At 35.8% G+C, this 18,811-nt stretch overlaps 1 protein-coding gene across 2 annotated transcripts in view; it reads right to left on the bottom strand.

Moving 5' to 3' along the window:
- Lrrtm4 (leucine rich repeat transmembrane neuronal 4) overlaps positions 1 to 18,321 on the bottom strand; it is an 800,827-nt gene extending 782,506 nt beyond the window's left edge. The window contains exons 1-3 of one of the 2 annotated variants that reach the window (XM_042273499.2): positions 17,974 to 18,321; positions 17,470 to 17,552; positions 14,079 to 15,625 (exon numbers count right to left, since the gene is read on the bottom strand). In XM_042273499.2, the coding sequence (XP_042129433.2) occupies positions 14,079 to 15,625; positions 17,470 to 17,473 (1,551 nt within the window). In that variant the 5' untranslated portion in view covers positions 17,474 to 17,552; positions 17,974 to 18,321. The remainder of the gene's footprint in view (positions 1 to 14,078; positions 15,626 to 17,469; positions 17,553 to 17,973) is intronic. The other variant, XM_042273498.2, reaches the window with a different exon arrangement.
- Between the last annotated feature and the right edge of the window lie 490 nt (positions 18,322 to 18,811).

Raw genomic sequence — 18,811 nt, 5'->3', positions numbered from 1 at the left:
TGAGTCATAAATGAAAAGATTTAAGGAGTTAACAATCCTCCTTATATTTTGTAGCATGGTCAACCTTAAAGAGCACATGACATGATTACAGACATCTAAGAGCAAACATGCATCGTTGTATATTCTGCATTTTCAAAGTCATGAGGAATTTCCTAGGAAAATATAATACAAAATTCTGATTCAAGGAAGATCAAAAAAGTTATATCAATACTAAAAAAAGGAAATATTTTCTCAAAATAATACAAAAGGTGTCTATATTTACAAATTTTTATGGAAATTATATACATTCAAGGAAAATTAGTTTCTGTACTATTTTAACCACTTTATCAAATGATAAATTATTAAATATAAGTCACTGATAGGGAAAGTCATATGAAGCCCTTTATTAAAAAAAAACGAAACAGCACTGGTAACGCATGCCTTTAATCTGAGCCCTCGGGAGGCAGAGGCAGGCGGATCTCCGTGAGTTTGAGGCCAGCCTGGTCTACACAGCAAGTTCCAGAATAGGCTGGAAAGCTATACAGAGAAGCCCTGTTTCAAAACAAACAAACAAACAAACAAAAAACAACAACAAAAAACCAAACAAATAATAAAGAAAGAAAGAAATGGAGACTGGTAATGAGGTGGCTCAGTGAGGTGTAGTACTTGCTGCTAAGTCTGGTGACCTGAGTTCAATCCCAGGGACCCACATGGTAGGAGAGAACCTGTTCTTGCAAGTTGTCCTCTGACCTCGACACATCTGCTGTGAAACACAGATACACACATACACACACACACATACACACACATACACACACACACAAAGAGAGAAGTAAAAACTTCCAACAAATCTCAAAGAGTGTTTATCTGGAAAGGAATTACATAAAAGACTAACTTCATTATAGGAATTCAAATATTTGCATGAGAAATTAAATGTATAATTTTTAAAATATACACCTAAATATGTATAAAATATGCCTCTCAAAAACAAAAACTACAATGCTGAAAATATCTGTTGCATTTGGTGTCAATATTTATAAATTTGTTTTATAAAAATGTTTCTATATTTGCCATAAGAAGAATTTGGCTGAAAGAGCGCTTTGTCTGTTACTGCAAAATAACATGTCATTCGATATGACTACACACTAATGGGGATAAAAATATATTCTTTGTTGAACCAAAGTAGGCTGTACAGCAGTAAATCAACTTAGTAAGTTAGACGAGTACATGAATTTGGAAAGGGAAAAAAGGGGAAGGGGATTGGAGGAGTTAAAAAGGATAGAGCAAGAGGTGAATTTAATCAATACATGTATGAAATCTTCAAACAATAAATACAAAATTTAAATATGGGCAAATAAAAATAATTTATCAAAATCAAGAACAAAATGTTTCAATGTGTATCATAATTTAATAGTATTCTAGAAGATTTAGGTGTTAGAATATGTAAAAAGTAAGAAATACAGTTTTTATTTTCATATCTTCTATTTAAATTTTTGAACTAGAAATTTTAAAATCACTTAATAAAACTAACAACATGAATTGATATTATAATAACTATATTGGCATTTTAGAGTGATGCCAGGCAGCTGCTGTTTAGGTTAGAAGAGGCTGATCGCAATGGAGCCTTGGACCACTGTCCTGTCATCCACAATGATTCCTTTACACAATTACAGATTTCTATTACTTTAAAAGGATTTCATTGGCTCACATACTTGTACCTAAATTGAGTGTGTGTGCATGTATGTGTGTGTATTTTCAAGAGAAACATACAGAAATATGAACATTTTTATTTCAATTGTACATATCAAAATAGAAGTAAGATAGTCTTTATGAAATTTATGTTGAATATAACTATTACAGAAAGGACACACACTTTCATTCATAAACAGTAAATTTATATTTGAGTTTAGAAATACGCTTCTGATACACTTCAGAAGGACTATGGACAACTGGCAAAAGTACAAAAGTGTCTGAAATGCATGAACGCTTCCATGTCCACCTCTAAGTTAAAGATTCCGGGGGAAAATATAACTCTTTAATGAGAAAAATAAGTTAGTGTCTATTTTCCATCCTGTGCTAAAATAAGGTCTGAAGAGATTAAAGCTGAAATATAAAACTGAACATGTAGACAAAATGATCAAAACATAATGAATGCCTGCTATATCCACAATAGGAATTGCTATTAAAAGAGAAAAAAACTGCTGCCATGGTTAGACTTGATGGCTGTTCAGATATTATATTACAAATAACCAATAGCAAAACATGTAAGAATAAAACCTATTACATTAAATGCAGTGACTCAAACCAGGGATGTTGATGCCCATGTGCAATTCCAGTATTTGGAAGGTAAAGGCAAGAGAATCAGCAGTTCAAGGCCATATAAGGGGTTTGAGACCAGTTTGAGCTACAGATCCTGTATCAAAGGACAGAATAAAAACAAAACCCCAAACATTGAGGAGCAAGCAAAACAAGGCTCTCAGATTGTTACAATAGACAATAAAGTTGGTGTGCATGCAGAAAAGTAGAAATGCTTCTGAATCACATGGACACATATAAAAAGCCATGTATAGTTTAAAGTAACTTGGAAAAAAATGAGACAAAGGTTATTTTACTTTGTTTTTTTTGGGATCATGTATTTGCATGAGGATGTTGTTGAAGAAATAGTTGTTAGTAGCATCCAATATGTACATATGTAAATATGTACGTGTGGGTACAAGATAACATGTGAAAAAGAAAATAAGGAAAGGATATAGAAGGTGATATAGAAGGATGGAATGCAGATAATGGATACAAGTCACAAAGGAGGATATAAAGTTAATGGTTTTTCTAGTTCTAAATCTGTTATGGAATCTTTTTTTTCTTTTTTGTTGGTGGGTAACTATTTGATAGTGAAAGTGAAAAATCTAACTGTGAAATCCTACTGTTTGGGGTTTTTGTTTGTTTGTTTTTGTTTTTGCACAGTGAACTCACAGAGACCTTTCTCTCCCTGCCCCAACTCAAACAGGTTGTGCCATTAGGCCCATCTTCCTTAGGTTTTAATTTGCAAGTTCTCTACAGTAGAGTTTTAATTATGAAACAGAACTGGTTATGAAGTGGGGACCTTCATAACTGTTTGACAAAAGGAAAAGTTTAAGGAAAATATGAAATATCCTATCAATATCATGAAATAAAACATATTTAGTAAGTATTTCTTTTTTATCATAAAATGAGGATTTTAAAGAATTTGTTTATTTTTTTTAAATATCTAGATTGCAGTATTACAGTATCAGGTTTATATTATTTATGATCCACACCTATACTCATCCACCTATATTATGATGTGTTAGAAGTAAATATGTGAATTTCCCAAGGATTTTCCTCTGCACTAGCATTTTAATAGTTTTGCTTAATATTTTAATAATTTTGTCTTTCAAGACTTAAAAATAGTTATAAAATTAATTTATTAAAGTTATAACAGGAAATAAATAAAACTTTGAAGTTAAGCTACATAATTTGTTTATATGTTTAAATAGTTATATCAGATATAGAAGTACTAATATTCATCCACCCATTGTTTAGTAGGAGTCACACATATATATTCTAACAACATCATATAATACAATGGAAATATTTTTTGCATGTAATTAGTCATTGTGTTTCAGTCGAGTTTAAGAAGAAAATTCAATGAGAATATAAACAGATATTATAATAATCCTAGTCCGTCTTTGTTTCCAGTGGCTGATCATACACACATTCCTGAGGAAAATGTTATGCTCCAGATGAAGGGAAATATAATGGAATACTGATTTAAAGTGATGCTTACCACATGTCATTTGAAAAGAGACACAACACTTGTGACCAGGGATATTTAATTTTGATTTTGAATTGCAAATGTGCAAATTTTATATTCCTTTGCCTTTCAAGTTCTAATTTGGGATCTAATATTGTTTTCATTTTTTTAAAAAAAATAACAATTAAAAGGAAAATAAATTTAGAATTTAGTACTAAAGTCTGTGTCAAAAGATGGACAGGAAAAAATGAGGCCAGGATATTAAGGTTGTGGCAAAAAGTGCAAGAGGGTGTCCTCTGTGGTTTAGAATTTTCAGTAGGAATAGCTGTCATTTAATTGCTACCTGTGAGTACATTAGGATCAAAGGCATCAAGGGAGGCACTGGCCTGGGCCCATCACTCCATCACTGTACACATGGTGGCAGAGTTACCATAAAGATAGGGAAACAAAGGACTCAGAGAGCCTGAGTAAAGGAAGGCCAGCTAGAGGGTCAGAGTGTCTCTAGGAGAAAATAATAATAGGCAGCCTGTTAAATAGTTTGTATAAGCATAGGTGTGATAGAATAAGTTAAATGAAGTTTAGCTGAAACTTCTTAAAGAGAATTACATTTGGACCATCATTTTCCAGGTCTGAGCCAGTTTACTGACCTAAAAGCTACATAGAATGAACATCAGAGCCAATTGAGGAAGAAAACTGCTACCGTCCCCAAAAATTCATATTATTTAACTGCCTGTTTTTTCTCAAGACATTTGTAAAAGGATCTGCCACAACTTATCAAGGTGACTGTGTTGAGAAATGATAAGTTATCAGACCATTGGTTATTCTTGAATATGATCTCTGATGGTAATTGCTGGAAATCTAGGATGCAGGATCAATATGACTTCCAGAGTGAGGAATCAGGAGCTCATGTCCTTCTAACAGTGGGTCCCTTATCACATTACATGATTATGACCCTAGTTAAAGAACACCAGATTAAAATATCATGTGGACATCTCCATATTGGTGTGATTCAGCATGTTCAATCTTACAGCAAAACAGTTGTTAAACCTACTAAAATTAACATACTTTTTCTTATCCTCCCTTCTTCTTTCCCTCCCTCCTCCTTCCTATCTTCCATTATTCCTTTTTTCTTCTTTCCTAACAAGTATCTCATGATCACAGACTGACCTCAAATTCATAAACAGCTACAGATGATTTTGAACTTCCGATTCCCTGCTTCTACCTCTGGTGTACTGTGCTAAACCTGCCTGCTTCTGGAGCTGATTGATTAGAGGGCTTTGTGCATACTAGGTGAGCACTATACAAATGGAGCTCCTTTCTCAGCCCATAAAGTTATTTTATTTGTGTACTATGTCTGTGTTTTGTTTATATTTGTTAAGGATCCTGACTGCTGGTCCTTAATACTTTGCCCCTTAGTTAATAACATTCATTGTTACATATTCCTTGAGAAAAGCTAAATGTGTTACTTTACACTACATAAGATTTATGGGACAAAAATAAAAATGAGGTAATGGATGTTTCTATAAAAGAACTTTGGTTATAGACAATAAATATAAATATCCACAAGTATGAAATCTGACATACTTGTGTATCATTTATAGAGATGGGTACAGGGTAGATAGATAACATAGATACATAGATAGCCATGTTCCACATATCAGTATTTCAGTTACCAAAGGACTATTTATATAAGGAATACTCTACAGCATTAAATTTATTTCTGAAAATGAAGCTACCCTAGTTTGTCTTCACATGCACTGTCATATTTATACCATGATCCAGATTTTCATTAGGAAACAGTTCTCAGCACTCCATTTCTTGCTCCTTATGCATCATGTGGACACTACATTAAATTCTTTCTTGTCTGTGTAAGAGGTCATGTTAACTGAAATCTTACTGAAATTATGTAAATACACAGTACAGCAGTATCACATCTTCTTTAAATTAGTAAGTATTTAAACCACAATCTGTATCCTATATTTTGCTGAAAACTCCCATATTGGAGATACAAACATATGGGGGAGCTAGAAGCACTTTTGGTTAAAAAAAAAAATGAACTGAGCATCAATAGTTGATGAGACTTGGGATTTAGAGTCGTCTTTCTAACACATTTCTTTTTTATGGCTAGTACCAATAAAAGAATTATAAATATTGCTTTCTTAGGAAGGTGAATAAAAGTCTTAACCAATGGGATATTTTAAAAATCTTAAGGTATTATTAAGTATTACTGTTCCTGTACGCAAACTAAATTACAGCTCAGACAGGGGCCAGAAAGATCAGGTTTATTATTCAGGTTAGAAGAAACATAAGCAGAATACTTGCTTCTAAATCATGTACATTATTGGCATCATTATAACTAATAATAACCAGGAAAATAATGCATCCAGATTAGATATTGCATTTTTTAGTAGACAGCAAGGCTTCCACTTAATAATCATTTATATTTACAGTGAAGGAGTGCAGAGTTTTCAAACAGTATCTCATTAATCATGTCAGCCAGTTACTTGGAAAGTTATTATCCCAGTTCAATAGATAGAAAAATTATATCATGGAAAGGTCAGTTACATATTTACTTGTCCAATCTTGGCAAAGCAAGGGGAGTCAGTTTCAAATACGTGACCTCTTTTCACCCTTTGATCTAACCACTGGACCAATGTAAGACTGTTCTGTGTAGTAGGTAGCTGTCAACTTAAAACAGTCCATGGCTGACCTCTCTGCTCTTACTTCTACAGATCTATAAACACAGAAAGAAATATCAATTTTTCTTCTATCACAACAACAAAAGAGAAGATGTAGGAATTATTAATTTCAATTTCCTTTTCCTCCTGTCTTTTGTAAGTTCTTGTCAATTGTTGGTGCCAAAACTGCACAGATCAAACTGTTTATTAGTGACATCATCATAATCAAATTTAGGATATGAAAAGATGAATTTGAGAATTTTAATTGAACATGAGTACATTTAACACATTTGTTAAATCAGTAAGGAAAGCAATAAATCAACTTTTTAACAGTTTTCAACACCTCAAACATGTTGCAGTAATGCTGATTTGAGAAAGAAGAGTGGAATGAGAAAATAAGACATTAAAATATGATTCTTTTTATTTTATTTCAATCTGATTCCTCTAATAACTATTGGTATTACATAAGTAATATTGACATGGTTGAGCTTTCAACCCCAAAATCCTCCTAATGAAATAATGTATAACTCTTTATACTTCAATATGCAATATGTATTTTACTGAGAATCTAAAGAAATAGCTCTCTTAAGCAAGTAGTTTATATTCACCTGATTTGAATAAAAACATTTGTCCATCCTTTAATTCAGTGAGATTTGAAGACCCCAAACTTTGGAATATTATGTGGAAGTGAGCATTATAAATTTATGTGGAACTTTTAAAGCTATAGCTACTTTCTCTTTTCATATGATTATCAGGACAAGACAATTAAAGAAAAGCAAAGTAAGAATTAATAAGATGGCCCTTATGTCTAGGGTTAATGAGTATATCTTTGCCACTTGCCCTGACATCTGGAAAAGGAGGCAAGGAAGAAAACTATGTCAAAGCATAAGAAATGCTGCTTCTTACAAGGTGGTAGTGAGCAGTATTCAAATTTCAGACTAATGTGGGACAGAAAAGAACAACCAAAGGACATCTGAAGTACTCCCCTGACTTAGAATTCTATTCAATATTTTCCTGTAATACTTAAGGTGAAGACAAATCCCATAAACTCAACAAATTAGTAAAGAACTAGTTATACATAATCAAAAGAAAAATCAGCATTATTCTAATATAGGTATATTTATTATTTTTCAGCAACAAGTATAAGAGAGTATAAATGTTTAAGTATATATGGATCATTAAAGAGAGTATTTCAGAATTATTTTGATGCTTATATTGAAGAAAATTATTTATATCCTACTAAAATATTCCTATGTATAAAATAATGCCATAAAATGAAATCACTGTATTATGTGTAGAAAAATTCATTATTTAGGGTTTGTATTCAATGTTTTCCCTTTAGTCATGTTTATTTATAGTTTTTGGATAATATATGTCTAAATAGTTTTTAAATTTACAGTATTTTCATGACTTTTAAAATGTTTTATCAGCTTTGCTGTTACTTCACTTCCAAATTTTATGTTGATAAATACTACAACAGGGCCAATGAGATGCCTCAGTGGGCAAAAGCACTCACGCCAAGCCTGAAGACCTGACCTGATTCCTCAGTCCTACATGATAGAAGAAAATTACCAACTCCTGAATATCATTATCTGGACTCCACATATGTATCATTCCATGCATGCATATACAATATATTTACATATATAAACGTAAGTAAAAGTATTGTTAAAAATAAACATCCTAATGCATATATTGCAATCAAACATCTTTCTTCAAAAGAGTAATCTCTCAACTGTAGAATTTATTTAGATTTTATTTCTGTGTAGTGAAAAATTATTTTAAACTTTTAGCAGTGTTTTAAGAGAGAATTGGGAGCCGGGAGGTGGTGGCGCATGCTTTTAATCCCAGCACTCGGGAGGCAGAGCCAGGCGGATCTCTGTGAGTTCGAGGCCAGCCTGGGCTACCAAGTGAGTTCCAGGAAAAGGCGCAAAGCTACACAGAGAAACCTTGTCTCGAAAAAACAAAAAAAACAACAACAAAAAAAAAGAGTGAATTGGGTACTGTATAGGAACTACCATTTGAAAACCAATGATTTTGATACAATAGAAAATACTGTGATTTTTATCAACCTTCCTCAACTCCTCCTTAATATTTCAATGGCTTATGGAGAGTATGAGAAAAATAGCCTCATAATTTCTCTCCCTTTTAAGAATATTGAGATTTTATTAAACTGACTGGATGAATTATGACTCTTCTAGTACTGTAGAAAGCAATTTTAATTTTTAAAAGGTATTCAACATCACTTCACATATTTCCCTTACCAAAAAGAAATACTAATGTTCCATAATCCCCAATGCTTGGTAACACACAAGGTGCCACACTACCCTTGATTTACTGAATCACAGAACTCCAGAGACATGAGCAGTCAGATGAGTCATCAATGCTGATGTTGCCAAACAACCTCTAAAGCACAGTGTTGTCTATGAAGGCAAATTTGAGGATAGAGATGATGTGCTTCATTCAATATAGAAAAAAAATCAGAACTAAGAAAAATAATGGAATTATGTAAGTTAGTGTATTAAATGAAATCTATACATTCTTAAGTCCTTAGACTCCTCAGCTTGGATTCTCAGAGCACATGCTTCTAACCATGTCTTCAGATGCTGTTTACAGTGAATTCTAGAAAAGAACTGAACCATTTTAGTTAGTTAAAAAAATCTTTCCTGAATTTGTCATGTCAGATCTTGTTGGCAGCTGTCACTCCTCACAAGTACCAGTTTCAAATTCTAATGAAAACACCATTCACAAAGAGATTTTAATTGGATCAAGTCAGACAATCGATATTTTTAAAAGACATCATACTTTTAAGTGCTTTCAAAATAAGTAGCTTCTTGGCAGAATGTAAGATACAAGCACGGGTATATATACCTCGATGTTTGGATGCTCATCATGCCAATGTGCGGCATATATATTTTCTCCCAAATGGGAGGATTGTATGACCACTCACCTGAGCAGCCAATTTTTAATAATTCAATGTGCACTTTCTTATTCCTTTTCTCATAGCCAAAGGAATAAAAATAGCTTAGTTTCTCCTGTATGTCTCATCTTTCTGGACTTAATTCTGTACATGACTGCAGAGATTTTGCAGAATTTACTGGATTGAAGATTGCTTTGACTTGGGAAATCCTATGATAGTGGAATACAATACGAGTGATAGATCAAAGAAAAAGAATTAGTTAATTCCCTATCATAATAAAATGCCAATATATCATAGAGATTCAAATTTGAATTCATTAAATGCTTTTATAAAAATAGATTATGTGATTACTTAAAAACAATATTTCTAATGCCGGGCGATAGTGGCGCACGCCTTTAATCCCAGCACTCGGGAGGCAGAGGCAGGCGGATCTTTGTGAGTTCGAGGCCAGCCTGGTCTCCAAAGAGAGTTCCAGGAAAGGTGCAAAGCTACACAGAGAAATCCTGCCTCAAAAAAGAAAAAAAAAAAACAATATTTCTAACAAACCTTAGTAATTCTAACACCATATTTTTATTGATATTGAAAATAGTCATTAACCCTAAAGTAACATATATTTCCCATTTTTCTCCCATATCATCTGTCTTCTACAAGTGTGTATATATCTATAAAAAGACATATGAATACACTGATGCATACATGTATACTTCTTATGTAAACACACATATACACAAATATATACCTTCAATTATAATAGTTCACCCTGACATAATGTAATTCATCAAAATAGGAGTTGTATATTCTATAACTGTTTCAGTAAGTGGTTAATGAGACAATGACATTGGCCCAGTTCACCTAAGAACCCTCTTTCAATATGTATTAAAAACTTCCTGTTCTTGGAAATCAATTTAGCAACCTAAAAAAGCCAACTTCTAAAGTGCCAAAAGGAGATAGCATTACTTCTTAAGTCAATAGTTTGCACTTGACCTAATACCATCAATTATGTCTGTACAAATTGTTAGCTGCAGCCTATACCATCTTGCTGCACAGTCATGAAAGACAAGAATAAACTGTCTATGTTATATACTTATTTCAAAATGTGTAATTAAAATAACAAAAATGTGAAAAATAAACAATTAAGTTGTCATACATACTGACATTTTCCTTAATGGTAGCACCATTAGCATTATGGGATAGATGCTTCAAGATAAACTTTTAGGACTTCACATTTTAAGCACTTTGCATGATGAATCTTGGAGACTTTCTTCATTGTCTTTCATGCTTCAACAATGGCACTACTTTAAAATGTGAAAGACAAACTAGAAGTTATTTCCATTTTCCTTCATTCACATAGGCTAATTTTGTAAATGTGGTTATTTCTATCAGTTGAGAAAGCAAACCTTAGAAGAACCATATATTGGAAGGTTTGTTCTTTACAATACCTAGAGATGAAATGCTATAAAGAATGATGCATATGCAGTCATCATCTCTGTGATATGATTGAGAAGAAGTGTAATATTTCACAACCTAGTTTGGAATGTAAGGACTGAAGGTGCCTCTGGTTTAATAACATCTTCCTAAGTTTTAGGTAAGTGTCATCAGCTTTGAGTTCATTTTGTTTAGTCCTTCAGAAGACAGGCAAATTAGATGACTGCTCAATCAAGCACACTGATTTGCTCAAGATGGTGACAGATACGTGTAAGCTTCTCATACTTATTCCATTAATCATATTAATCACTCACATCTATCTACTGAATTCTTCTTTTATAGATGTGAGAAATTTTTACTGCCTATCCAATTAAATTATTGTCTCCCAATTTATTAGTCTGATATTTGCATAGGAACTGTTCAAAACTGCCCCTTGCAAAACACACAGGGAAATATATTTAAGATAATATTTTCTGAGTGGCTGCTCACAGTTCCCATCTTAGTAAGAGAGCATAACAGTTTCGTGTTGCTATTAACCAGACTAAGTGGGTATTTCAGCTATGTATAGTTTATGACAACTAAATGTATCACAGTTTAGTGGAATGACTCTTCCATTGAATACCTTCTTTTTCAAGGCATTGTCTTAGAAATTTCACAGTCATGGCAATGTGTTCTAGTGGAATCCTTACTGCTTTGATAGTTTCTTATTATGTTTTTTTTTAAATCACAAATGGTATTATAAACATACAAATAATTGTTCGGAGTCTATACTGCTGATATTATGAATTATGTAAACAATGCCAGACTCAAGACAGAATACAGTAACTGCTAAAATATCAATTTGGGAAAATAGTTGCCTCATTTCCTGGCTCTGTTTCATAGAGTACCTTTCGTTAAAGGACATTCTCTTAACAGCAGAACGTTTTGTGACAAAGAGAAGATGCTGAGAACCTCTCTGTCATTTCCTAATTTAAAAAATATCTGTCTATTACTAATATCTAAATATACTATCCAAAATAGGAGTGATATCTGCATTATTGGGATATACCTAAGTTTCTGAATAAAATGATGCTTTTTAAAGTTTAACTTTCTTAAGTTTTTTTCCTTGGCCCATTGAAGGCAATGTTGAGAAAGATATATAGCCAACCATCTTCCAAGTTCCAAGACAAAGAGTTTTCATCCCTAGTAGCTGCTACTTGACTCAACAGTATCATTACAATATTTTATATGCTACTTGCTGACCCATGTTTCAGTAATCAAATCTGCCATTTCACTTTCATAGCTAGACAGTCCTCTGCTCAGCAAATATGGTATTCTGTGTTTTCAATTACATTTTTTTGAGATAAAAGATCTTTTATTTCACATCATGGTAGAGTTCAGGAATTTTGAAAGAAAATATCTGTAATTTCACATCTCTGGAAAAATTTTAGGACACCTGTTTTCTAGCCCTTCTTTAAAGTCTTTCTTCCTTCTTGGTGAATTTTGACTCACCATTCTAATCCAGAGAAAATAAATGAGTAGACATGGATTTTTAATTAGCTTTTATGGTACCAACCTTTCAAGGAATCAGAGATATGACAAATACCTAAAATAAAATAAGATGAAATTGCATTCTGAACATTCACCTCTAATGCACCAATGTGGGCTTGCAAGAAAAAACATCAAGCCTTGTTAGACTTTCATAGAAAGCTTTTATTCTCTTTAAGGGCATTTGCTTATACAGGTTTCTTTGGGGGATTTATTGTTTGGGATTATGTCTTTTATTTTCAGTGGTACACAAACAAGAAAAAAAGAGAAAGAGAAAACAAACTCAGCAAAGAACAATTAAAAGAGTCCAAACCGTACTAGGTTTGAGATTATTTCAAATTCACCCCATCTGAAAACACTCATTAAAGTCTGCATTTGGGTCTGTGGAAAACTTGGTATGTGTTACCAAACAACAAATTATGTTTCCTAACTGATATAAGGAGCATTAGAAAGAGCACCATCTTTAAACACTCATTTAAACTCACTTTTGAAATTAGGTAATATCATATACTAAAAGAGAAAATTGCCAGAACCAATGTCAATTCTCTAAAATATTCTGGCAACAAAACCTGGTAGTTGGATGTTATACAGTATGATTTTACCAAGGAAAGACCAACATACATAAAATATAATTCAAGTACAAAATGGAAGTGGGAGATCACTGTTCTATTCATGTAAAGTGATCTGGTAAGTGATCTTTTAAATTAAATACTCAGGAACTGGACCAAACTTATTTTCATATAAATGAACAGAATCCAACATGAAATCCAGACACGCCTTTGAGGATTCTATGCAAATGAGGAAGACTCTAGCAAAAGTTACACCTTTTAGTCATAAATATTTGCATCACTTAGTTTTGAGTCAGATTGACAAGAGTTCATGTCATTTTTTGTTTTTTTGAGGACGATAGCAAAAGTGACAAGCATACTCTGTGATGCCCATCATTATGTTACTGCCAAGTCATCCACTAGACGTTGGCCTTCTGTTAGTGACCAGAGGAGCAGGCAAAATATGGAAATTCAGTTTCTTTCCCATAAAACACAAATAGCCAGCACTTAAGGATCCTTTGGAAAGTAATCCATGTCCCAGTAATAAAAAACAAAAGGAAAGTAATGACAACAGAAAGAAAGCATCCTTAGAAGATTAATATCATTCTATGCAGTTCTACAGCAGGCCTTGGATATTTATTCTATATGCTGGCTTAACAATGAAAGACACACATGTGGCATGGCTGTGACTTCCTAGTTGCATGCTTTAACTCAAACTAAAAGTTAATAGCAAAAAAAGTCAAACCTTGGGTCAAATGCTCTTTGGTTTAATCTTTACTATCTCCTATCATTTTGGTTTCCTTCTTGAATTTTAAATTAAGCTGGCCCTTTCATCTTCACCCCATTATAAAAGTCAATCACCAAGAACCAGACATAAATTTCAGAATGGTTTTGTTTGTAAGAATTCATGTTTCCAAGTCCAACCCCTTTATACAAACTGTTTTAGGGGGAAAAAAAGATAGGAAAAAAAAAAAAAACAGGTGTTTTAACATAGTATTTTATTACAACTTAATCCCATCCTTGAATGATTTTCTTTCAAGTTTCAACCATTTTTTTAAAGTAGTCAGTTTCCTGGTGGTTGCAATTTAATTAAGTAACCTTTCACACTGAGCAAAACCCCAAAGTAAAAGGGTCATTAATCTTTCTAGTGATTAGACACACCGCTAGAGCCTCAAACATTTACCTCTCCTTCCCCGCAGTAGAAATGGTTTTAGGAGGATCACGGTTCATACCTCACACTCCCTGGAGCCAGAGATGGTATATGTGCAGGGACCAGATCCATTAACCGATATATCCATGGTCTCAGAGTTCGTCGGCTTGTAGTCCACGTAGTATTCCTGTAAAGGGGAATTCATTTGTCTCTCTGACTCCCTTGCCTTTTTCCGCCGCCTCTTCATAAGCGAGTGCTGTTGGAGTTGTTTCATACTAGCTGGATACCTTTTCCAAGACACATAGATCACCAGGAGAATCATGGCTACCGAGAGGAACAGAGCCACACTCCCTGCGATGATTTTGTGAAATGACACGTGCTCGTACTCATGATCCGTCCCTGGAATCTGAAAGCCCGGGGATGGACTCGCTGACTCCAGGGTGGCTGGGATGGCATCAGGTTTGAAGATGGTAGGTTTGGGGATGAACGGGGGCTTCTGGGGAGTTTGAGGCGCCAGGTGTGATCTTTCTGTGTTGACCACCTGGACCTCAGAGCAGATGTTGTAAGTCTCCACAGCATCGCTGACCTTCTCACCCTGTATGTGCTTAGGCCCTGCGCATATCATGGTACTCTCTTTATTCCCTTTGAAATTCTTCAGCCAGTAGAACAGAGGACAGATGCTCCGACTGCATTCCCACATGTTTCCAGACAAGGTGATGGATATTAAGGATATCCATGCATTCACGGTCTCCTGGGAGACGTTGGTGAGCTTGTTGGAATCCAAATTCAATTTTTGCAAATTTGGGAGGCATTTAAATGTCCCAGGCTCGATCGCTTGGATGTCATTCCCTGATAGATCCAAGGTGTGCAAGGAACTCCAGGTCCATGTTAGGCCTTGGCTGACAGAGCGGATCCGGTTCCACTGCAGGTAAATGGATCGCAGGTTGAAGAGACGAGGAAAATGCGCAAAGTTGATCTTTGAAAACTGATTGTGCTCCAGATGGAGCTCCTTCAACTTCAGAAGACCAGCAAATGCATTTCGGGATAAGCTTCTGAGACGATTGTAACCCAAATCCAGAAAGTCAAGGTTCCTGCAGTCTTGAAAAACCCTTATGGGCACGGTCTTTAGGGAATTAGATCGCAAGTGCAAAATGATGAGTTTCCGGAGGCCTTTAAACTGCTCAGATTGCAAGGTCTGAAGTTTGTTGTAGGAGAGATCCAGGTTGCGGAGATTGGGGACTGGGTGAAATGTTTTATTGTGCAGATAGGTAATTTTGTTGGAGCTTAGAATTAATTCTTTCAGTCTGCGGATCCCTTGAAAGGCATCTTCATCCACTGAGCTAATGTAATTATGGTCAAGATAAAGCCATATAAGCTGGTTAAGGCCGGCAAACTGATTGGATTTGAGTTTCTGAATGCTGTTGAACCTTAAGGATAAACCTTGTGACCCTCCAGAAATGTTCTCAGGGATGTCTGCAAAGGCGTGAGACTCACAGTACACAATCTTGCCATCGCATCTGCAATTCTTCGGGCAAGCTCTCTGAGCCCCCGTCAGCATAACCAGCAGCAGGGTGGGAAATAGCACCAGAAACACACTCATGCCTTTCAGCTGCGTGATTAGACGGAAACCTACAATAGCAAAGAGAACACAGATGCACACTGTCAAAGAGTCACAGTACAGCACTAGTGGCTCATCGGGATCAGGAGGGTCCCGTCTAGTGTAAGAATGAGATAGTTCATTTAAGAACACATTTCAACACTTAAATATTTTCTTTCCTCGAGAAAGCTCCATGCTTGCTGTTTAGATTTCATTCTTTCTTCCTTCATCTTCATAATATCACAGAGCTGTAGAACTGTGAAAAACCTCTCTGAGTTTCAAGAGTTCTACTCCATCCCAACCCTGAAAAGCCCAGGGCATTTCTTTTTCCTGAATGCTAACATTTGAATAACAATAATGTTTGGCTGTCACTGTATTGACCCATAGGACTACACTGCATCTTTCAATAAGGTCAGAAACATGACTTAGGAAACCTGGTTCTTATACCTTTTTCCTATTTGAGCAAATAGGCTGTGATTTAGCAAAAGAGCTTCCGGGATGCTGTCAAAGTAATCCAAGTTTGCTCTGCCTGAATTACCTACTGACTGCATACAAGGGTTGCAATCTCTGAGACCTGAAAAATGGCATAGGAGTATGCACAGACAGCCCACAAAACATGCTTCATAACAGTGTAAGGTCCCCTCAGTTGGTTAATAAACATACATTATTGCATACCTTGGCCTCATGCCCAGAGACACACGAGCTAAGATACGTGATTACCCATACCACAGCCACCCCCAGCTCTAGCTAAGACGTCAAATTCTCATTCAAAATGTGCAGAATATAAACTAATCGTGTTATTAGAAGATTGCATGGGTTTTTTCCTCTATATAATTGCCCTTGCAAATTTGAGAAATAAATAAGGAAGACCACTATCTTCGCCCCAAGCATCCTGACCTGCTCAAGTCTCTCACTGACTGTTTTTTTCATCTCTCCCCTGACTCCATTAACTTCAGAAAGCCTGCAAAGTTGCAATCTATTAGCATTTATGCCGCATTTTCAAGTCATTGCATGCGATGGGACTCTTCTCCTCCTTCAACAGTAGGTATATTATTTCTTAATGGGGAAGAGACAGACAGACAGACAGAGAGGGGGGGGGCTACTGCAGGCTGCAATTTCTTTTCTTCTTTGGTAGTCATCTTTTAACCAAGAGTCAATCAGCCAATATCCTAGTCTAAAAATTCTCCCTCTCTAGAAGAACTGTCTTTTTTTTTCTTTTTCCTCTTCTTCGTTTATTTATTTACTTATTTATTTAAAATTAACTTCATCTTGCACTCGGTCTTCTAGTCAGCTACAGACTCATTGAAATACAACCCAGCTCTCCCAGACAGAAGAAGGGGGGGGGGGGGGAGAGAAGCCAGTCACACTCCAAAAAATAAAACTGGCAAATGACTACTGGAAATTTGGAAGCTGTATTCAGGATGCAGCTTCCAAGATCAAACAAGCCTCCGGGGCCACCTCTTACAAAGTAGGGACCCCACCCCTGCACACACACACACACACACAGCCAAGTGTTAACAGTCGTCCTGACAGCAACCTGAACACAAGCGTGGCTCATATGATCAGGGAACAGAAGCAAACACGGTATTTATTTCATGCTCCATTCCCAAGCTGTGGGTACGCAGACACTAGAGACAGTCTTAAAGCTATCCCTCCAGAGTGTGTTTAAGTCCGCGTTATGCATTTATGGATTTAAAAAAAAAAACTGCCAAAAGAAAAGGATCTAAAAATATAATAGCAACTCCAGTGAGACAACTGGTAAAGTGGAGGTTGCTGCTTTGTGCCTGTTTCCTGGTCTTTTAGCAGCAAATTCCCAGTTGAGGATGAGGGGTTAGGATCAGCTTTGCTAAGACGAAAACAACAAAAGTTCGCTTACCCATCCTTTGTCATCCAAAAAACGTCTGCCCCCCTCTCTCTGCTTTCTTCTTATTTGGTCTCTCCTGTAGAAATCACCACCACCTTCATGACACAGTGCAGCTGTCATTCAAACCATTCTCAGCCCGCATGTGAGCCAGTAGCCCCATGTAAACTTCCCCGGAGAGGACAGGCAGGCAGACACACACACGAAAATAATATAGATATACATATACTTAAAAAAAAATCAGCAGGGGTGGGATGAAGGGGCAGGAAAGAGGAAGCCGCTCGGGTGCGGGGGTCGGAGGGGGGAGGGCCTCTAGGCTCTGAGGACCATTGTATAATTCACTAGGGACACATTAGCAGTAAATTGGCAATCTGTGAAAAGAGCTACAGCCCATCTCGGAGGTAACCAACTTCTCTGTGGAAAAAGAGAGAGAGCGAAAGAGAGAAAGAAAGACACAGGAGAAGGGGGAAAAAAGAAAAGAAAAGAAAAAAAAAGAAAGAAAGAAAATCCTCAGAATACCTGGCATTCCTTATTGTGCTGGCTTTTGCCATTCCCAGATAAAGCAATTCATCCTCAGGATTTTTCAGTTGTTGAAGCAAGCAGGCCGCCTGTGCTGTGTGAGACCCCAGTTTAAAAGCTATGCGGGCTAGGTTTATCCATTTAGCTGGTCAGGTTGAAAGTGTTTTGTAGCTGTGCTGAGAGGCAGCCCTTGTCTAATTCAGAAGGCTTTCCGGAGACTGATGGTGCTCAGAGCTGGTTGGTGCTAATGCTGGAGTTTGTGATACACTGAGTGCCCTCCGCTGGAGAAAACAGATTGCACATTAAAGACGGGAACAAGTGAGCTTGTCAGGGCTGTGCAGCCTTCTCTGCTCAGAAAGGGAAATTAAAGGCGCAGGATCACTTTTCCCCTCTCTCTCTCCAATAATATAAATTGTGAAAGGTTCCTGTCAGGGTTTATGCTTCACAGCTGCAGCAGATGTTAGCAACTCTCTCTCTCTCTCTCTCTCTCTCTCTCTCTCTCTCTCTCTCTCTCTCTCTCTCTCTCTCTCTCTCTCTCTCTCTCTCTCTCTCTCTCTCTCTCTCTCTCTCTCTTCCAACGTCTGTGATTAGTAGGTTTTGAAAGTTGTTATGGCCTGAAATGGTTTTCTGTGTGTCACAGATGATACTGTCTCATTTGCAATAACACGAGTAGTTCCTTTTGTATTTATGATTGTTGTTGGTTTGCCTTTATTTATATTTTTTAAGATAGTGACATAAGGAAGATCTCCTACCCAGGAGAGGGCACAATACGGTTGATTTTTAAAAAGTACTTAATTGTGTGAATTTTATGCCTAATCCCTCCATTCTCAGACTTTGT

This window comes from Peromyscus maniculatus, chromosome 3 (assembly GCF_049852395.1).
Source record: "Peromyscus maniculatus bairdii isolate BWxNUB_F1_BW_parent chromosome 3, HU_Pman_BW_mat_3.1, whole genome shotgun sequence".
NCBI lineage: Eukaryota > Metazoa > Chordata > Mammalia > Rodentia > Cricetidae > Peromyscus > Peromyscus maniculatus.
Note: the sequence above shows the minus strand (reverse complement) of the source record. Positions and strands in the feature narration are given on the sequence as shown.